This window comes from Copidosoma floridanum, unplaced genomic scaffold, assembly GCF_036245765.1.
Source record: "Copidosoma floridanum isolate Cflo_tuat_1 unplaced genomic scaffold, Cflo_Japanese_pri ptg000017l, whole genome shotgun sequence".
Classification (NCBI taxonomy): Eukaryota; Metazoa; Arthropoda; class Insecta; order Hymenoptera; family Encyrtidae; genus Copidosoma; species Copidosoma floridanum.
In genome coordinates this window covers 8,332,525-8,355,807 of record NW_028321894.1, presented here as the reverse complement: position 1 = coordinate 8,355,807, position 23,283 = coordinate 8,332,525, and the positions used below count along the sequence as shown (strand labels likewise).

The 23,283-nt window shown below is 31.8% G+C and overlaps 1 protein-coding gene across 1 annotated transcript in view; it reads right to left on the bottom strand.

The window, feature by feature from the left end:
* Positions 1–22,960, bottom strand: part of KaiR1D (Kainate-type ionotropic glutamate receptor subunit 1D) — a 1,638,136-nt gene extending 1,615,176 nt beyond the window's left edge. The window contains exons 1-4 of the mRNA XM_089592467.1: positions 22,816–22,960; positions 22,679–22,730; positions 22,465–22,618; positions 21,100–21,628 (exon numbers count right to left, since the gene is read on the bottom strand). Coding sequence (XP_089448593.1) covers positions 21,100–21,628; positions 22,465–22,618; positions 22,679–22,730; positions 22,816–22,960 — 880 coding nt within the window. The remainder of the gene's footprint in view (positions 1–21,099; positions 21,629–22,464; positions 22,619–22,678; positions 22,731–22,815) is intronic.
* Between the last annotated feature and the right edge of the window lie 323 nt (positions 22,961–23,283).

Genomic DNA, 23,283 nt, shown 5'->3' with positions numbered 1-23,283 from the left:
CTACACCCAAAATTATGATATTGATTGAACGACAAAATGATTTTGTTTCAACAGTATCGTTAGTTGATTGTTTTTTTTTTCAATTTTTTATAACTGAAATTTTTACCCATTAGTACTTTTGATTTCGTTTACTTTTACTTCGTTAAATTTGTTTTAAAAAGTAACAAAACGTCCAAAAGAAAATGTGACAGTGAATTAGACTCCCAAATTGCGACGAAAAAAAGAAGTTTTTCCTTTTACATCTACAGAGAACTTGAAGTCTTAATTTAAAATTGGAGTTAGATCTGTGTAAGGAAATTATCACTATTACTACTATTTTTCACGAAATAATAAAATTTGAAAAAAAAAACTTTTTTCATCGATGGTCCTGGTGGATCTGGAAAAACTTTTCTATATGAAACGTTAATTCACTATTCTACATCAATTGAAAAAAAGAATTCTTGCAATGGCTTTAACAGGTGTTGCTTCTATTTTGCTTTCAAAGGAAATGACCACTCATAGAACGTTTATACTTCCTTTAGACTTAAGCACTATATAAACAGCGTTGTTCCACTCTAAGCCGAATAAACAAAAATGAAGTAATGTAACATTATTTTGGATGAAGCTTCTATGAAACCGAAAAAAGCGTTAGAAATCGTTGATATAACCTTATAAGATTTATCTAGTAGTAGTAAACCTTTTGGAAATAAAATAATAATTTTAGATGGAGACTTTCGTCAAATCCTCCCAGTAGTAAAAAATGGAAGCAAAATTACGATTGCTTAAAAAACCATAGAACTTCTTAATTTTTAGCCTTTGTTTAATATTTTTTATTGAAACAATTATATACTTTCGATTGATAAAAAATTATTTTTATTGCTTCTGGATATTGGAGAAAAAACAATTAAAACTTTGAGAATTCTTCAGATATAAGAAACAAATGATACATGTTCTAAAATTTTAAATGATCATGATAATTCCTTTATACGTAAAGCTATATTAACATCTTACAATGAATACACACATGTTTTAAACAAAGAAATTTTAAATGATATTATAGAAATATAAGTAACGCATTAAAGTATTGATAAGGCAACTCACAAAAGAGTAGATCAATCTGACAAAAATACTCATTTTAATAACCCTACAAAATATTTGAATAGTATTAAAATAGATCTTTCTTCACACGAATTAAATTTGAAAAATAACGCTATTGTTATGTTAATACGAAACTTAACCATTTTTAAAGGTCTTTGCAATGGTACAAGATTACGAATTACAAAATTATTTAAATACAATAAAAGCTGAAATAATCACAGGTGAAAGAATAAAAAATACAGTCTTGAATTCAAGAATAACACTAAATACAAACAATTCTTTTTCGCTACTATTTATATTGTACAGAAAACAATTTCCATTAACCTTAGTTTTTTCTATGACTATCAATAAATCTCCAGGTCAAAGTTTAGATGCCTTAGGATTATATCTTAAAAAACCGTTATTTTCTTATGGGCAATCATAAGTTGCATTGTCTAGACGTAGAAACCTAAAAAAAATTTTTATCCGAATTGAATCAGATAACAAATTTGAAATTGAAAGTATTGTTTGAAATAAAATTTTAGGGTGACAAAAAAACTATTCCATAGTTGAGTACTATTTTTATACCTTCTTGAAAATTTTTTTTTTCATTAAAAAAGCAAATTTCAATACCGTCTAGTACCTAGATTTATGAAATCATAAACAATCCGTTTTATGTCATATGTTTTTAGATACACCATCATGGATGCAAAATCTTATGAGTGTGACAAATGTAACTCAAAATTTTCAAATCAAGAGTATCTATCATCGCACGAAAAAATTCACAAAAAAAAATTTTTTGTGTCTGATCTCTGTAGCATTACAATATAAGAAAAGAAAAACTATTCGCGTTGCCCAAAGGAATGGCAAATCATTGAAAAAAGTTTGAAGTATAATAAATGCGGGAAATGTTTTAAAATAAATTATCACTCAGAGACATTTGAAAAGTCATGAAAAAAACGTTCAAAAAAATGTTTGTCAAAATTGTGGAAAAGGTTATGGAAGAGCAGAGCACCTAAAAAGACATTTTATAGTATATAATCAAAATAAACATCGTAAGTAAGTTAATTGTAACAAAATCTTATGTTATGGTCAAATGAAATTATATGTGAAAATTAGACCATTTGTAACAGATAATATACAAGGCTTTACAAATTTATTCACATTACATATGGGGGAGCTGGGGTAGGGTATGGGGGGAGCTGAAAGAGAGTGAAAGGGCTGTAAAGGGGGCGGGGAGTACTAGCAATAAAGTTTGATTACTCGAAAAATGCAAGAAAATGAAAGAAGAACTACCTTATTTGGGGGGAGGCTGGGGGCGAGCGGCGTGGGAGCGGAGGGCGCGAAACCTCACTTTTACTTTTACAACTACATAATATAGAAAGATATATATACATATCTCTACGGTAATATAGCTTATAGTGATTTACTTGTCACGTATATACGCAACAAATTGCCAAGCACGCGTGCAATTATACACAGTTGAACTTGCATGGGTAACTGATACTATTTGATATACACTATACACCTATACAGTAATACTGTTGTAACATGAACTGTATACAGTTTACAGTATACACATTGATACATGGCAAAAAGCTATAAACCAATATAGTACGTAGTTATACATAGTTAAATGTTACCTTGGTAGCGTGGTATCTAAGTACCTGACTTGATAGTTACGTACTCATACCATGAACCCATACATATGTGGTGGGATTCAAAATTTTAATGCGCACTATGTGCACTGTGCAGTGGCTGCTGTTAGACAAAGAGAGATTATTAAGGCCATATGCACACCCATACTACCATACCCCGCCACATTCTGCTCTTGCTGGTGCCGCCAAGCTACTCTTTCCTTCTATCCCACCAGATAGTACAGAGGGGGCTTCCTCTCTCCTTCCACACCCCTCATCGACACTTCATTCTCTCGCGCTTACACACGACTCTCTGCAGGGATCCCTTTGCTTTAAATAAGAGCCATCTAATGCAAAACCAAGAGTTTTCCCCCATCTAAGATTGTTCAACGCACCTAAAAAAGTTTTCCCTTCTAAAATGCTAAATCTCAAAAGGAAAGCAATGTAAGACAAAAATAAAAACTTTACGGGTTACCTAGAAGAGAACTACATGATGAAGGTGCAGAAATAAAGAGGGGCTTAACTGTGCATCACACGTTCGTGTCTTAAAGGCAAAATACATCTTTTATATTCTACCTTTAAAATAATTTATTGTTTATTCTCTATTATGTATTATAAGAAAAATTGTCATGTGACCAAAACCTATGTACTCTTATTGTTAATTTTGAGATAAGTAGAAATCAGTTGAAAACGAGTTAATTTTAGTACTAAATTATTAATAATTATAGAAAATAAATCGAATAAGAAATTACGTTTTTACAATTAAAAGTATGAACGTCTATTATTTTTCTCAATCTTAATTACAAAGATTAAATTATTTTATTTTTATAGCAACCAAAATGAGCAAAAAAATTTGTTTGTCGAATGCAAAAATTTCAACAGAATTGATTGTACATATATAATGTCACACTGAATGCTCAATGAGTAAGTGTCAGTAAAAAAAGTTTTTCTCCCACGTAATAAATAAATATGCCTTCTTTTAGCGCAGTATGGTAAAAATTTCTGCTTCTCTCTGCACTGCATGACTATTAATTCGTACATGTATTACATATATTACAGCAAACATGGAAGTGCCTTGAATGCACAAATCACGTGTAAAATGAGTAGAATGTTAAAGTACATATATCCTATGCACGCGCATGCTCAAATACGTAATAATATTAAAATTTTCAAGACGTAAATAGAAAATTACTAAAGACCTATTTAAATTGGGTGGGCTCCTATTTTTTCTGTTTTTTGTTATATCGAGTTTAACAGCATTTAAGTTGGAAGTTTAACTTCTGGCAGGACTCCCGAGACCCACACTTGGTTTTTTTGTTGTAACCTAATATATCAACTAACTGCATTATTTTGTTGACTCAAGCTTTCCTATTACTTAAGACGGCTTATTACTGTTTTCTTAAGGTATGTGAGTATTTTTTTTGCTATGACCATCCTTATCACTTTTACTGTGTCCCACGATATTTTTCTTCGTATGTGTACAGCTAAGATTGTTTTTTTCTAGTAATTTGACTCTTTATTTTTGCTCAGATTCTCAGCTGCTATAACCATGTGTGTAAAGTATCATCCAAATTCTTCTATGTCATCCCTGTTGGAATCAAATGTGTTAGCTTTTTCTGTGGTCTTTCACTTTAACAAGTCCACCACTGAAACTAGTATATTTACTGTTTTGTTTGATGTATTAAAAAATTCTGCATACACTTTACCTTTTTTTTTGTTGCAATGAAATAACTCAACAAAATATTCTCTCAAAGTTGTTGTATCAGGACCTAGCCCACTTAAAATGTGAAATTCTTTTACATTGCATTGTTTTTGGCAGAATCTAGAAGCTCTCTGGTTCTCTTAGCAAAATTTTAATCATATTGAACTTATTGTCTTCGGCACTTATCTGGCCGTTGTGCAACTTGAAAATGTTTCATCTATTATTATTCATTACTCCTTTCATCTTCAATTTGTTTCTTACTGTCTAGCGCTCTTCTGAAATCGAGCCGATTCTTTTTAACTATTGAGATCTCCATACTCGTAGTAATATACTATTTTGCACCTTCATTTATACCAAGGCTTTTTAAAATTACTGTAGGTTATATATATCTTATTTTTAATGCATTTATCCTTACTGTGTGAAAAAGCTTCTGCTAATTTCTTCCTTTAGCCTTGAAATTTTTCTGATAAGTCATTTTAGTATAGCTTTTTTGTTACGTTTGGACATCATGGATAATTTTTTCCTTTGTTGTGTGTAACGTTTTACATACCGCGTAACATTTTCTTTGCTTCCCAAGAAAAGATTGATTTTGATCTTTGGTGTTAGCGATCGTCCTACTTATACACGTTGTAGTATAAGTCTCGTATAAGTTATTATTACTAGTATAGACACTTTTTTAAAATGCCCTTAACCCTCTCTCGCAAATTTCTTCATTAACTGCGTTGTAACGTTTTACAACTGGAAAGGACGTTCAACATCGTGAGAGTTATAATACTCATTCTTAGAACCATTTTATCAAGCATCCTTATTACTTCTATGGCTTTCATGATACTACTTATTATTACTGATTTTATACTGAATATGACCTTTTTTTGCAATAATTATTATTTCTTCTGTCCTTTCTGTTATCATAGTTAACATAATTATTCCTAGCATTATTATCCCTTTTTTAAGTACCTCTTTAGTACTACCCTTCGTACTAGCTAAAATTTCTGTTATTATTGGCCCTTTGATGTTAGCATTATTTTAATTATTACTTCCATTATTATGTTATCAATCATTTGTTTCTTTTTTTATTTTGTTGGGCTGTTTTAATTTTTTTTTTAATCTCTTCTTTATGTCTAGCAATAATAATTGGCACTGGCTAATGAAGTGTGTACCAAACTCTCGGCAACATAGCCACCAATATTTGTCTTAATGGATGTCACTACATTCATCTGTTTTTTTTTTCCAATAAATGGTCACTAATCTCACAATTTCTTGTCTTATTAAATTGTTTTATATTATATTTTCTTACGTTATGGCCTACTGCTTCCCTATGAAGACTCACTTCATTGTCTATAATGATAGCCACCTTACTAGCTTCCTGTGATGTCTTTTTCTCCAACTTAATGTTTGGTAAATCTTTTTTAGTTAGCAACATGTTAGGTTGCCTCTTGTGATATTTTCATGCCGTTGAAAAGCCGTTGGATGTGTCCACAATCATAACTGACTCATTATTACCCTGCGTTACTGTTTTTAAATAAGACAATAAGGTGTCGATTTTTTTAGTGTTGCTGAATTTTCTAAAAGTTGCAAAGAAGAATTTGTACAACGAATAAAAAAAAGATAAATTTTCTCTAAACTGATCAGCTGGTAACCTTCTTAATCTGCTCACCAAAATTCCAATAAGGAATTGTGCATGTTACTAGGGTCTCAACAATTCTGTCACCTTAATAAGTTGTTTAAACAAAAAAAAAAACGTAAAGTGTCTTCGTTAAATGTAGGTATACCGTTTCCTGTGCTGTTAAGGTAGCCAAATATATCGAAATTTGACTCTAGGGCCAACAGTGTATCCTGTTAACTGCCTAGTTCTAGGCAGAAATTGCATAGTTTAACGCTAGGGGTCAACCAGTATGTTACATTGTAGCCTCTAAAAAAATTGAGACAATTTCTTGATTAGTGGTTCGGTTTTCTGGTAAGACGGAGAAAAAGGAAATACTCTTTCTATATAATAATAATATATAAAACGAAGAAAAAGGAAATACTATTTTAATATAATGATAATGTACAAAATGAAAAAAAAGGGAATATTCTTTTAATACAACAATAATATATAATAAGTGTATACAATAAACTCTATTCGCTAATGTGTTATGGTAATTTTCTTCGTATATAAAAAGTAACCTATCTGTCCTATGGCTCACTGATTAGTAGTTGTTGCTTTTGTCATTTGATTACAGACGTAACTACTTGCAACGAAACAAAAGGTTGTTTAAGGTTCGCATTTTCTTGTTTTACCCTTTGGTATACTTTTCCTGCCAATTGGTTCTCCATAGCCTCTTCATATTGACATGATCCTGTAGTCCGTACTTTTCGTTCCATTTCCAAAACCTTTGCTTCTGCTGTTTCATTTAGTGATTTCTATATTTTTGTATAAGAATTTTTCAAGGTCTTACTTCTGTATGCGTATAATGCGTGAGGATAAATCAACGGTCTCAGATTAGTAGCATTAAGAAAAAGTGTAACAAAAGTGGATTTTGCATGTTAATTTCCCTTTGCCCCCTCCCCCTGGTTGTATTTCTGGTTCTTTCCATACCACATTGCATTAATTCTTAAAAAAAAAAAAAAAAAGTTTTCAAAGAAATTTCATTCCTCGACATTTTTTTCACTAGTCAGGGCACTAACCTTCTCTGCTATGAGCAGTTCCGACCTAAAAATTCGATTCCTACATCTCATCGTGTAGTTTGTAATTAATTTTTAATATTTATTTTTATTTACTGTCAATTTATTTATTTGATTCGGTTATTAATTTAATAAGTTAATACACCCCAATAAACTCAGTTATATGGTATATATAATAATCTACCTTTTGGAGTTCAATGTATTTTTTTTTAACTCACAAATTAGTACACTAAAGTAATGTTGCTTTTCTTTATGATAATTATTATTTATTCCTGTATAATTAATTCGTTACTTTTACAATAAATAAAAGGTTGTTAACACAACTTTTTAATATATTTTCAAAATTTTCAAAAATTGAAAAATTTTTTTTTGTCCTCACAAATACAATAATTGATTATAATGTGTTTCATCCTTTTACAATTTTGACGTTTGATATTAGAGTGATTTTTGAACTAAAGGATGGTCTTTACACAGTTACCGGGGAAAAAGTTCAGAAAAGTGGGAGAAACGCTAATGTGTGCAGCAAAGCTCTCATTGTTTTTCTTATTTAAATGTACTTAGATAAATGCTTTTACGCATACCTAATCCTATCTTTCTAAAGTTATTTAAAAACCACATTGTAAATCTATTTACAAATTTGATTGATTTATTTAAAAGTAATCTTTTGTACCGAGAAAGTATGAGATTTCTGGGAACCTTGCCAGTTCCAATCAAAAAGAGAGCTCCCTTCAGCATGATATTTACTTATCTCTTTGCTCTCACCTTCTACAATCTTCTGCAGTAGAACCAACAAACAGAAGGTACACAAACTTGTAGCTATGATACTGTACATGATGAGATCATGTAAATGCAATTTAACGTGACTTTTTTTTAAGATAACATGTTCAATTGCGATTTTTTTCAATTAAACATACATAAAGTACATTTAAACGATCTCTAATTTTCGTGATTTTGATCTGTACTATTTCAAATATACATTCGACATTTGAATGATATTTGTCGAAAAGACCAATGTGTAATAAACGTCCTGAAGAAAAATTAACTGGCATGTAATACTACTCTATTAAAAAGAGCAATCCTACAGGGCGGTTTTTGATGACTTGACATGTGACAGATTTGAGCGTGACATAAAAGATGCAATCAGCGTAGGAAGTAATACTATTTCATAAAAGGTATTTTCAAACTAATAATTATATTGTTTGCCATATAATTTTATAAAAGAATAACTTCATGCTTAGATACCCAAGCACTTACTATTCACAGGTTTTTTTTTTTTAAATAAAATTTCCAGCTTTATGTTCTTTAATATACAAATCATTAGGACTTGACTTTTTGTATTCATCTTTTTTAGAGTGCATACGATTCATGGTCATGTTTAAGCATAACCATTATTGTAGCTGATTATTTCTGTCTTGTTACAAATGTACCATTTAAAACAGCCCCTAAGTTCTATATCTTTTTATCGAGGTCAGGTATTATTTTTGTTGTTGTTTTAAAAGTGGTGTGCAATTACTTATATAAGTCAGGGTTAGTCTACTCACACGGAGATAAAAAAGTGAAAGTTAAATTTTTAGTCTAGTTTTACATTATATTGTTTATTTGTTGGTAACTCGAACGAGTGAAACGAGTGGCATACAGTATATTCGTTTTTTTCTTAGATAAGTCGTTTCCTTTGCAAAACAACCCTGAGAGATAAGAAATATAGAAATAGGTAAGATAATTGAATTATTACTGACCTTAGGGCAAGGGACGAAATTACGAGAGTCAATGTAACACTTAAGAAAATCGTTATGGTCGGTCTTTTTTGGAATAATGTCAATCCTTGTCCTTCCTCACTTGCCAATAAGGACAGATTATTACTTAAGCGCTTCTATGGTTGTTATTGTACTGTACTATCTTTGCTATTTAACGGTGGCCTGAGAATTGCCAAACATTATAAATGAAAAGTAAAAAAACCAGTAGGACAGTCATAAGACTGTTAGTAAAAGCTATGCTTCTTAGCTGTAAGGAAAATATAAATATAACAATGAGATTGATAATATTTATAGAATAGGAATATATCAAAAACAGTGTTTTTAATAAGAAAAAAATTTATTGTATGTATAATCATAAAAATAAATAACAGGTCATGTTTAAAGGAATAAACATTTTACGCCTATTTTTTGTATTAGTAGTATCGAAATTGTAAGCTTGCTATAACTTGAATAAGATACATACATTTGTCGTTAAATAGTTCTTTCTTATTTTGAAATAAGCACTATTGTGTACAATTGGTTGGCATTGTCCAGTTCTGTATAATATATGTCAACACATTCAAAGAATATAATTGTACCTAAGAAAACTCATTTTGCACTACATTTTCCCATTTGATTCAATTAAATTATCCCATGTCATATACTCAATATTTTATTACTTGAGTAGATAAGCTATGGCAATTCCAGCACAGCCCCCCTCCCCTCGGTAGCCCCTCTCGCGGTGTTCCCATCCTTATGGCGGTGGCCCCCTCTCACGGCGTGCACCTCCTTATGGCGCTGGCCCCCTCTAATGGTGTGCCCCTCCCCGTGGCAGCCCCTCTTCGTCGGTAAGTTAGACTCCCCTTGCAGCCAATGGGCGCGCGGGTCTAGCAGGCTTTAGTTTGCGTGTGATGCGGTGCGCATTTTTCGCCTACAGCGCTGCTTGAGATTCCGCGTGCTGTTTAAGTATCTTGTGCAGATTGTGCATGCGTTGGTTATATGTATTTTTTTTGTAAATGAGTGCGTTGCACGATGATGTAGGACCTAAGGGGGTAGGAAAATAATTGTTTAACATTTTAATTGTTTATTTTGGTTAATCTGTTTATTTTAAATTAAAAAAATTTATATTCACAAAACTAGACTTGCAAAATGCTCAGATTGGCAAAATGATTTGTTAAACATCTTATTCTCTAAGTACAATACATTTTTACAGATCCTCATGACTATCGTCATTGTCATCAACATCAACCCATTCCATATTAAAATAAAACTTTTTCATTCGTTTGACATTATGAAGAGCACCAATGGATTTGTAGGCTCCATTGTGATGAGCATAAGTAGTAACTGATCTTAGGAGTTCATACGCCAGACAGTCTGCCATATCAGTGACTTTAAAGCCAAATCTTTCAAGCCACTTTTGTTTCAGGTGTCCAATAACGAATAGCTTACTAGCGTTTTTAATACTCTCCCGTAAAATTTTCCCTATCTCCGTGTACTCAATTTTTCCCGAGTCCCAGCTTAGTCTATGATAGTAAAGTTCAAGGTATGAATTTTTATGTTTATATTTTGGTGGCAATTTTCGCCAGCTAGAGGGTGCTTGAAGAAGAAATACTTGTGCTTCTGCATTGGTGGGACTAAGCGGAAGGATAGCCAATTCCTTGAGCACATAATCATTACCTGATTTCTTAAAACCTTGCATGTCCACAAAATACTTCATTTTCTTCGCTCTTATGATATTAGTTTTGTTTTTTATCTTTTCATAACCTTCATTTCGAGGACAAGATTCTTTGTTGGTTAAATACTTATCAATGAAGTTTTTCAGCCAAGATTACTTGTTTTTATCATCATCGTCCTTAGTTGAAAGTTTTTGATACTCAACATTAGTAGTAAAATTGCTTGTACTCAGTTTATGTGACATATTAATTAAAGTCTTATTAAACAAATTGATTTTTCAAACAATTACACAGTCTTTACCTTTCGATTTTCCCACAGATTTTGTTTTTTCAATCTTTACATCTTTCTTCTTCTCCTCGTTTCTCTTCATAAATTTTTCCCACTCTTCTTGGCGTCGTTAATTTTCTGCTTCTTCTTTACTCCAGCTGTTACTCTGGCTTTCATCCATGATGGCTAAGAATAAACTGATGCTCGGAGAGCCCATGAATCGGGTTTATATAGCTTTACATGAGTTTCTTGACATCCCCATTCATTGGACTATACTGAACGATACGATCATGTGAAATTAAGCAATAAGCTGATGTATTGGCAGAAAAACTGTTATTTAAATAACGTTTCACATTTCTTATATTGCAGTGATCAAACATACTAGCGTTTACATTCTTCTGTTTTTTCGGTTTGTTTGAAAGGCTAAAATAACATAACGTGGCTTTTCCAACTGATAAGATGTCCTAATTGTCCAAATATGTTTTGATGTGCTAGGTAAGAGGGGATACTCATATAATTCCCAAGTTCGAAAACTCATTAATACAAACTCATCTTTTTGTAGATAATTTAATAAACGAACTTTATGAGAATCTGACATTACCACATAGGGCATAAGCCATTTAAACTTTAATATTACTATTTTAAAGTCTTCCCAAGTTGCTGTGGCAGCCAGATCAGCAACATTGAGCGGAGATTGCAACACAGCATTTATATCATTTCTTGATCTTGTAAGTATAAGCTCATGTTTTACATTAACAACTATCTTGCGATAGTCTTCAACAAAACCTAAAATCATTTTGAGTGAAAGTATAATATCAAAGTAGCCGTTATTATTAGTAAGACTATCATCTTTTTCTCCTCCAACGCCAAGCCAACTAGCATTTATCATAGATTTGTTTTGATCAGAATAAAGCGATAGCCAATTTTTCATCAGGGTTGTTAGCCCAACATTTTTGCACTTATCTACCTTTATAGCATTTATTTTATATCATATTTCTTTAAATAAGTGACAGATGGCGTTATTTATTAATGCAGTGTTTGTTACTGCAGTATTTTTATCTGCTTTGACCAATCTTCAGTAAACATGTAAAGAACTTTTGGATGGTAAAAGACACAAGCCTTGATGTTGAATTGAAATGCGAATTTTATCACTATTGCCATATGTTGATGATGCAAACGGCTGATGAGTATGAATCTCATAGTGCGCAATAGATTCGTCGAATGCGACTGGAGACTGAATACTTAGAATCTCGTCCATTTTGTATACATTAAAAAATTATCCGAATTAGATTCCACCAGGGCTTTTTATTTTTAGACAGAGATTTTTTATAAACTGAATGTTTTGATGTGTCAATCGTTTTCTTGGATGACTCGATGCTTTGAAGGACTTTTTTCTCTGACGTCTCAATGCTTTGAGAGCTCGTTATAAACTGACTGCTGGAGTGCATATTCAGCTGCCTATATGATTTGTCTGATTATAAATGATACTCATTATGGAGAGGGTTTTATGTGGAATCTTATAGTTGTGACTTCTCCACGAAAATTCACTAAATCACCATTCTGATCTACAACGCGTAGTTGCATATGCTCAATAATGCGTCCAATAATTGGTAAATAAATTATTTGTAATGGAACTTCAATAATCTTATATTTGGGTGGTACAGCGGGAAAAAATTCATGAATTGTGTGTACTTTGTGACTGTTTATGTAAGCTTCACTTGTGATGTTACATTCAACTCTTAATGCGTTAATTTTTAGAATAGCTACAGGTAAGTCTGAAATATAAGTGGTATAATGTTTTAGAACTCTCTGAATAAAACCTAATAGACGGCCTATAGAATCTTAAGGTCTAAAATTAATAGTATGACTGCACTTAATAACACTTCGAAGCTTATTATTGTTTGGCTTGATATCGAGAGTTATGTTGCAAGGTTGTAATAATACCTCAATCAAAAATGATCTTATATCTTTAATCTCATAACTGCCTGTTGGTAATACAATAACTTGATTGCTGACATAAAATTTATTGCATTTTTTATCAATATTTGCGATGGAGTTGAATGAGAAAAGTTCTACTAAGCCAAGAACGTAGTTATGTTTTGGTGATAATTCAATCGGCGAAAAATACTGTGCTTCTAAAACAGAAGAAGTACCAGAAAGGCTAAGTGGTAATGTTTCTTCCATAATTGTTGAAGTGTAACTAAATGGTTTTTTTCCCTGTAAGAAAGTTATGTTTGTTTTAAAAGCACAAATGACCGCAGTTGTAGGAGTTAAATTCTTGGTATCGCTTGTGATTGTATTTCACTTTACTAACTTCTAGATACAACATTAAGTCAGTACGTGGCTGCAGATCTCCAAAACTGTCAAAGTACATAACATAATTACAACGTTTTCGATAAGCCACCCAGTGAGTTCCAGGTCCATTCTTATCATCAAGATTTACTATAGCTGTTTCACAAAACCATGGACCGTCAGCAGGTAAACTGTTTCTCATGAATACTTCACGAAAATGGAGAGTTTTTAAGATTTTAGAATATTTCGTCAAATCTATGTTGGTCAGAGCTCAATCAGGTAATTTTATTTCTTTGAAATTTTTTTTTTTTTTTTTTTTTTTTTTTTTTTTTTTTTTTTTCTTATTTTTAGCGTGAGGCTTTAAATAGACTCCTTAAACAGTTTTATGCAGTTTAAGATGAAGACCTTCTCTAAGTACGATAGCTTCCATGGTTTGATTATGTCTCTGACTTTCTGCTAGCTGCTTTTTGGCTGACTTAGCAGCATTCATGCTCTTCATAATTCCAGCTATTCCATTTGCTATAGGACCGGTTGCACTCAAACCAGCAAACAAGGAAATCAAAGGTATAGCTCCACTGATCTGAGTAGAAAGGCGTAAGATGCGCGGAATCGTAACATACTTTTTACCTCCCGATTTTTTTACCGCACTACAAGCACCTTTCAAAGCACTACTAATGACACCTTGAGCCCTTTTGCTATTAGTATTCATATCTTACGAGGCAGCCTTAATAACTGCGCTTACAGCACTAAATTGTTTTTTCTTTGACCTACCCATCCTTCTTTTCTTTTTTTTAATACTCTGTTTTTTCTCTTGCTCCAACCCCATACCAAATTTACTTTTAACCTTCATAGCGCCAGTCACTAGGGCAGCTGCTGCTCTTTCACTAATACTTGAATCCAAAGCCTTAACTCTTTGCCAAGCATTCTTAGCTAAAATTGTATCTGCTTCGTATCTGGCTTTCAAATCTTGTCGATTTTTTGAGTACGCTATATCGTGCTCTTTGCACACTGCGTCCAGAGGATTTACCCCTGGATCGCCTCTAGCAAGACGCTTAGCGAGCTTAGTACCTGGACCACAGTACTGACAGCCAGGCAAATGAAGCTCTACTGGTAAAGAATTTATGACTTTATTTACAAGACCGTGTCCTCTCTTACGACGCATAATGATAATGATGATGATTAGTCTTCAGAGGTTGGATTATGACTAAGCGTTCGAGAAAATGAATAATGTATTTATAGTAGAGAAATTCACGGACAAATAAAGAGCTCAAACTTTATAAGCATTGTACTATTTCATAAATAGATTAGTTTAAACTGATTATTCATACAGTATAGACATGGATTTTAAAGAGCAATCCATAAAATTACAAGTTCCTAATTTTGACGCCATTGTAAAACAAGAAAAGCTTTTAAATCGACATGGCGAACTACTCCCTGACAGTATTCACGCAGTATTTTACAGTCCATCTAATTGCGGTAAAACTAATAGTTTATTAGCTTTAATCGTGCATCCTAATAAAGTTAGGTTTAAAAATGTGTACGTGTATTCAAAATCACTACATCAACCAAAGTACTAGTTTTTAAAAGAACTATTGGAGCCTATAGAGGGTGTGAAATACTTACCTTTCAGTGAACACGAAACTGTAGTCTCACCAGATGATGCTTTACCGAATTTTATAATGATTTTTAATGAAATAGCCTGTGAAAAACAAGATAATGTAAACGCCTTTTTCTGCATGAGTAGACACAAAAATGTTGACTGCTTCTATCTTTGCCAGTCGTATGCTCAAGTGCCAAAGCATCTTGTAAGGGATAACGTTAATTTTTTAGTTTTATTCCGTCAAGATGAAGTTAATTTGAAGCATGTGTATAATGATCATGTAAACTCCAATATGCCATACATTAAATTCAAAAATTTATGCTCTAATTGCTGGAATGATGATAAACATGGATTCGTCATTGTAAACAAGGATAGGCAAATAAATAATGGTCGCTACAGAAAAGGCTTTGATAATGATAATAAAGGCTTCACCATACATTTAGAACGTACCTAGCGCAATCGTTACAGTGGATCATCAATGCAAGACATTGGATCATCATCATTATGTATCAACAAGAGAAAGACGTTCTACGCCAGTTAGTGAAGGCGCGAGAGGCGGTTCAAGAAAAGTACAGACTGTTAAAGTTTGGAAAAAATAAGGCTGAAAAATTACTTAGTAAAACTTTCAAACCAATAACAGACCCTTGAATGGAAATTGTCGCCAAAAAAAAAAAAAAAAAACAAAAATAATTATGTTACTCACAATTATTTTAATAATTAAAACGATGAAGAAAGTAATAAAGTTGATACAGTGAATCAACAAAAAAAAAAGAAAAAAAAACAGAAAAATTCAGTGATCATGACTTAACATTCGAGTCTGCCATTAGCAAAAGTGATGATGATAATGATGTTACTGATTTAAATAATACTATTCAACATCAATCTCATGATTCTGTTCAGATCAGTTAAAATTTATTAAATAATTTTTATTTACAAATACTTAATCAGAATCAGAAAGATTTATTAGATTTAAAGTATGGAGTACGGAAAAAAATGCGTTGTACAAACTTGGCGATTAGCGAATAGAATTTGAAAATAATCATATGAAAATAGATGATTAAAGGTATCCAATGACTCCGGGATTAATAGAGCTGCTCATCAAAAAGCATCCTAATGAATCTCTATTGACACAGGAGGATTTTGAAAAATACTACGTATTATTAAAAATGTCAAATATTCACAGAAAAGGGTTTAAAGAAAACGGTGCTATACGAATCCATAATAGTAATCAGTTTATTAAAATGATTGCTCCAATGTTCAATGTCATGGTTCGTAAAAAAGGTGAATCGCTGCTACTTCATTAAAAAACTGCTCGAATAATGCAACAAGTAGATTATACACACTGGGATGATCCTAATGAGTTAGTAGATCGCTTACGCTTTTTAATAGCTGAAAATTCAAAAGGAAATACAAGTCATGACGATTAAATTATATCAATCATCGAAAAGTTTCGTGTGGGAGGATATATATATTGATGCATGTAATCATTGCTTCAGTATCAAAATGAGTGTCGATGTATTCGGTCGAAAATTGGGTAGGACCGAAGGCGGTAGTAAAGGTCCTCCCGGTATTGTATATAAACTTACTGCAGATGGACAGTATGACTTGGATAATAAAAGGCTATGCAATGTTGAAACACCAAAACAGCCTTAAGATGCTGTAAATTATGCTTACTTAATTAAAGTAATTAAAAGACTTGAAAAAAAAAATAGATAAATTTCGAATTTTTTCATACAACTTGCAAAAAGAATTTCCATTTATTCAAGCTGATTCAAAAAACTTAAACCTAGACAATTAATATATGGAGCAAATCATTGAGGAACTTTATAAGGCAGCCAGGCGTAACCATCCTCGCCGAACATTTAACATACGTGGCTTAGACGAAACTTGGCAAGCAGACCTTGTAGAGATGCAGCCTTACGCTCGAGAAAACAAAGGTTATCGGTATATGCTAACTGTAATAGATGTTCTTTTCAAGTACGCATAAGCTGTACCTGTCAAGAAAAAACCCGGTAAAGAAGTAACTACAGCAATGCATTCGATATTGAAAAAAGGACGGGTGCCCGTGAACATGCAAACTGATCGTGGCATAGAATTCTATAATGCAAACTTCCAAAATCTCATGCAGAAATATAAAATAAATTTATACTTAACGTACAGCAATCTTAAAGCGTCTATATGCGAGCGATTCAATTATACTTTAAAAGATTTGATGTGAAAAAAATTTAGTTTGAAAGGCAATTATAAATGGTTGAATTTGTTACGAACGTTAATTAAATTTTATAATAATAAAAAACACCAAACAACTGGTTTGAAACCAAAAGATATTGTGGCTGAAAATGAAGTTTAAATTTGGGAGAAGTTAAAAAGTTAATGTGAAAATAGCAGTAAGTTTAAGCCTTAATTCAAAATTGGTAATAAAGTACGAGAGAGCAAGACCAAACAAAAATTTAAAAAAGGATATACGCCAAATTGGTCAACGGAAATATTTACCATCACGCGAGTAGCAGCAACAAATCCAATAACGTATCACCTCAAAGATTAACAAGATCAACCTATTTCTGGAGGTTTCTACGAACAAGATCTGCAGAAAACAAAGCATCCTGATGTATACCTTATAGAGAAGGTTCTTCGAAGACGTGGCAATCAAGTTTTTGTCAAATGGTTGAGTTTTGACAGTTCTCACAATAGTTGGACAAATAAATAAGATTTTTTTTTTTAAATAACGTTAATTAAAAAATTATTAGATTATTATATGTATCAAGTAATATTAAAAATATCACGTAGTAAGAATATTTTAAATAAATACTCAAATTTTTGGAAAAAAATTGTAACTTATTTTTTCACCTTTTTTACATTATGCATAAGAAAATATGATGTGTTTTCCGTTGTACACTATAAATAATTTAAATTTATTAACAGCCTCCAACAATTCATTATAAAATTTTTCGTTTTTAAATAGAGCTAAACTTATTTTCGTCTGCAGAAAAATTAAAAATTCATCGTCAAGTTTTGCAACTATCTTAGGTCCAAATTTAGTATACACTTTTCTTAGTTTTGACACCATGTAGTTTTGATTAGGTATTAATTCGGAAAGTTTCTTCGTAAGCAGAAAATCACTGTCAGCGATTTTGTTGAGTGCTGCAAGATCCATCTTTAACAAAATAAAAAACATGGAACTTAGCATAAAATATTTATACACAACATATGCTGAGTAAATATGCCTAAATATTTACTATAAAAAAAATTTGTCACCTTGACTGTATTAAGATTTTTCACTCGGTGGTTCAGTTGAAGGTGATGTCAGCTTCTGTTGATTAAGTTCAACCTTACTGAAACCTCTGCTGGAGTGTAGAATAAGCTTGCCTGGTTGAGACAATATAGCACCAACCCCTCTACTGTAGGCTCATCTGCTTGTGTTCGGTCTATTTTTGGGGATTTAATACAGTAAAAGCCCTTGCAGCTTCTGCTACCTGATTGGCTAGCCCCTCTATCAATCCCTCCCTCTTATTGGATGATTCTTTTCCCACTATGCTGTAATTACCCTACAGGTAGGGTATCTGTACAAGCAGGTTGCAAAAATCGTATGTCATCATGAGCACTTAGTGCAATTTTCATCTGTTATTCAGTAAAAAGCTGATGATGATGTGATCTTATATTTTTTTGCTCTCGTGTCATACTAGTGTTTTCACACAAACATGTTGTATAATCGTCAAAAGTTATTGTAGTCTTCACAACCGAACTTTTAACACCTTTAGTCTTCTTTAATGGATTTTGATCTTCAATTTTTACACTGTACATTTTGCTTCTTAGTCCTACAAATTCCAACATGATTTTTGCATTACACTTATCCTTCATTAAACCAACAATTTTTTAATTAACCAGAGGCAAATAAAACTCATTATTCAAATGATAGTCTGAAGTATCAAATTTCTCAATATTTTCACACATCATATTATAAATATTTTGATTTGTTATTTCATACACAAGACTACCAGTGTCTGCGTACAAAAGTTTGCATCGGTCTCCTATTTTATTTTTCATAAAATCATATTGAAATTCGTATACAAGTGTTTTTGATAAATCTAAGACACTCCACCCAACATATATTGGTTTTTTTTTACAGACATCTGTACGAAGTAGTTGTATAGCTACAAGCTGTTCATCAAATATGTCACAGCTGTGGAAATTCGGTCGTGCGATGTATGTCTCTGCACCATATCGCCCCTCCCACTTGTTGATGAGTTTAACATCATTTTTTTTGCGTTCATTTTCCATAGTCTTTCCGTAAACATCATTATTAAATAACTTATATAACATTTTCTCAAAATCAGTCTGTGCATTTTGACGCTTTTCACTATTTAAGTCAATGTATTTCTTTAGCCATGAATTTTGGTTAAACTGTAGAGTTCTATGTATTTTTTTTATACGAAGACCATGACTTACAGTTTGTTTAAGTGCACGAAAGTGTATCACATATCGCTTTTTGTCATACAAAGTAGTCATTAGCTTATTTTGTTTAGATCCTGGAGGCGTCATTTGCTCAGCACAGAATGATAAAACTTTATGAGCATTGTGAGGAATTTCAGGATATTTAAGATCTACTTCGAGTATGTAACTAATTTCAGCATCGTCAGCAACATTTAAAATACCTAAGGAACTTATATTTTAAATCCATTGAAAACCTGAATAAGGTAATAGTTAAGTCATCACCCAGCTATACAAGTTATTTACGTCATAAAACATTAAATATTTTTCATCTTTATCATCTTTATCGCCGTTTTTCATGTATAAGTTGTTGGCTTTTGCATATTGATTACAACATTGAGATATGTCTCCACGAATGCCTTGCTCAATAAACATAACGTATAAGCTGCTATAAAAATCTTGTTTGGATGGTAACATCTTTTTACCAAGCTTTTTAAAATAAGAAGTATAATCATAAGGAAATAAGCCTTTCCTTTTTTATAAATTTATTTGGTCTATGGTATATTCATCATCATTTGTAAAGACTGTTTCTAATATTTTAAATTCGTTTAAATATGATGATAATTTGTCAAGTGATGAAGCCATAAATTTAAAGGAATCAATAAATCGTGGATTAATATTAGTACCCTCTACATATTTCGTTAACGAAATATATTTTTCTTTGGTCTGCGGTAAAAGTTGAATTCTTCCTGAAAAGCACTTTGCAAGTTCTTTTATAAATAAATGCGAATCATCACCACTTAGGTTATGGAAAACTACAGGTATCGTTCTTGAGTCTTGATAATAAATATTACACTTATTGTGTGCTGGACCACGATATATAAGAAAAAAAATTTTTCAAATTAATCATGATTATTAAAAAAAAAAAATTTTTTTTGAGTTTACTAAAATGATGCTTACTTTCCAGTAAGATGACAGTGATCTCTGACTTTAATATCATTTGAACTGAAAGGTTAGTTGAAAATATGACATAGAATGGCTTCGTCAAATTTAATTTCTTCTTCGGATGTCAAGTAGATCATTTTAAGAGAACTTTTGTAAAAATGTTCTAATTTTATTGCTAAAGAATGGAGAGCCTCAACAAATTATTGAGCAGGTGTTTCATCATCATTTTCTTCACTTTGTCTAAAACTTTTATCTTCTGATTTTTTATCATAATAACAACATTTGAGAAAACAACTAATGCTATATGCTTCATGACTTTGATAGACGCGAGCATCATTAACAGGTACCAACAAACATTCAAAGTCTGCATATACAACAAAAGGTACACGGTTCTTGAACGTAAAATTTTTAGAAAGTAAAAAGTATATGCTCTTTTGTCTCCCTATCAGGCAGTGTAATTTTATACTTATTTCTATGTTTGCAATCAACTTCATGAGCTTCTAACTTTTGCTTGGACCAAAAATAGAGAAAGCAACGATCACACATATTTGCTGCATGTTGATGCTCAGATAACTGTTTCCGTATTAAACGCGATGAATTTTTTATCCACACATACTAATATTTGTACTCTACGACGGAGTCACATTTATTATTGTTACATTCATTATCATCTGTATAGAAGTTTTTGACAAGTAAAACATTCACATGTTTTTCTTTTTTATTTGCAGTCAAATTATTAGGGAAAATATCAACTGTATGACCCTTTTTTTTTAAAAAATATAAATTGATTGAAATATTGTTTTGATTTTCAAACCTTACAATTTTCTTTGGAATAACTGGAAACTTTATACCATCAAAATTTAAGTCATTTTCATATTTAATATAGTTAGAGACGCGATTTGGATTTCTGCTTACTGGATGAAGATCTGATAAAACAGCCAATTTAAAGCATTGGTCGTCTTTGTTTACTACATTTACACAAGCATTTTTTTTTTATGTGGTCTGGTAAGTCTATGAAGGAACTATCTTGCATAGGATTTAGTTTATTAATATTAACCACCAAATTTAAAATCAAGTGCAGAGACCAGCCAGATTCCTTACCTTGAAAATCATCCATTTTTTTCTCAATTAAGTGTCGTACGTTTATATCGAACCACTGTTGTATATCAGTGGTCTGGTAAATGGGCTGTGATTTTGTATTAAAGTATTTTAAATCAATATCCTTGATGTTATCTTTAATTATGACATATTCAGCAGTCAATATGGTATTTACTTTTAATGCAGTATGTTTTTCAAGAGATCGTAGGATTCGTTCAATAAATTTTTGTTCAGCATCTTTGAGAAACTTTTTCAGATCCAAGTGTTTGAAATTAACTATCAAAGTTGTTGTTATACGATTTTCAAATGCGCTGTTAACATCATCAAGACTAACTGGAGCAGCATTTTCATCATTTGAAGCTGTTGCTACACCTTCACCTTGAACACATACAATATTTTTATTTTTAAATGTCTTATCTAAATCCGACACATCTTCCTGACCACTTTTAGATGCAAAAACTTTAGGCTTTTGTTCACTATCTGATTCAAAAACAACAGGTTCATTCATAAATATTTGTTTCGACTCTGTTACCTCCAATTAATCATAAAGTAGTTGTAAAACAGTTTTTAATAATGAAGCTGCAGTTATTAATTTTTGTTTTTCCGATGTTGTCAAATTATTCCTCCAACTAAAAATATCGCTATCCTTAATAGTTGTAAGACATGTGTCTATTAGTCTTTGAATGTGACTCGCATCGACTTCGCTATTAATCGTTTGTTGAAACGATTGCCAGATGCAGTGAGCCGCATCTTTAAGATATTGAACCGAAGCCATGGCTAGCAAAAAGTTAACTACTCAAGCAACAGCACAAAAGTGAGCTGCTTCGGTGATTTCTACCCCTAAATATCCTTAGAAATCAGCCCATGGGGGAGGAGGGTGGTTTTAAATTTATAAATAACAAGTTTAACTTTTTGAACATGTATTAAATTATTTTAATCATTCAAAAACTGTTTTTGAAAAAAATCTAGATAACCTTGTACTAAAAATTATAGGTTCTAATTTTTACGAAAACATAAAAAAAGTATTTTTTATTAGTAAGTTTTATTTGATTACAAAAATTTTTTCAGAGTAAATGTCATACAATATTTATAAATTTTTGTGGTATTGAATTTTTTTGTCTATTTACTTTTTTTTCTTCTTTTGGAGTAAAAGCCTTTAATAAATATGCATATATTATTTTTTTTTTTTTAATTACCTTTATTTCTTTTTTTTTTTGCCAAAGCCTGCTGCTTCTGTATTTTTTCAATCTTTTTTTTTCTTTCACGAATCATTTTTTTTCGTTCTCTATCGAGAAGTTTTATTTCTTCCTTTTTCAATGACATTCGAACTCGCATCATAAGTATATTTTGGTCTTCTTCAGACCATACCTCATGATTTTCAGGCAACGGCAGTGGTAATGAAATCTGCTGCTGCTGCTGTTGTTGTGGTAGTGGCGGTTGCATTGACGCAAGAGGTATAGGTGTTGCATTTTCTACAACTACACTTGCTGCTGCTGTCAGCAGTAAGGGTGATGGAGGTCTACTAAAATCACTGTTTTCAACCAAGTCAATTAATCCACTTCAATCCTGCTGAGGCAGCCACCATGATGTTAATGGTGAAAGTTGCAATTCATTATCGAATTGCATTGGCATATCTAAAACAATTAAGTACAAAATTAGTTAGTTTTATCTATTACAACATGTTGAGCAACTGAAAAAAATAATAATAATAATAAGTACCTGTTACTCCTGTGAATGTTGATATGTTGAACACTTTAACTTCTGTTGGTATTTCTGCTGCTGCAATAGGTTCCTCTGTTGACACTACTACTTCTGGAAGAGGATCCTTGAGTAGTGTGGAAGGTATATCTGGAAGAGGATCCATGATAACAGCTGGGGAATGTTCTGGTGGTGCTGCTACTTCTGAAAAATCATCATCTACAAGCTGCCTTTCTAAATTTTTTTATGTTGCGTCCTAAGGCACGGAATATCAGACGTTCTTGATATCTTCTGATTTCACCCTTGCGTGTCTTCTTCACCATGTTAATGCTGAAAAAATTTTTTTTTGTCAATGCTTTTTAAAATACTAAAAAAAAAAAAAAAAAGTAAAGGTGAAGAATAAAAAGAAGTTAACTAATTAAAAGAAATAAGGAACTCATGACATTATTTCTGCGCTTAGACATAATTTCTGCGTCTTGAGTCAAATAT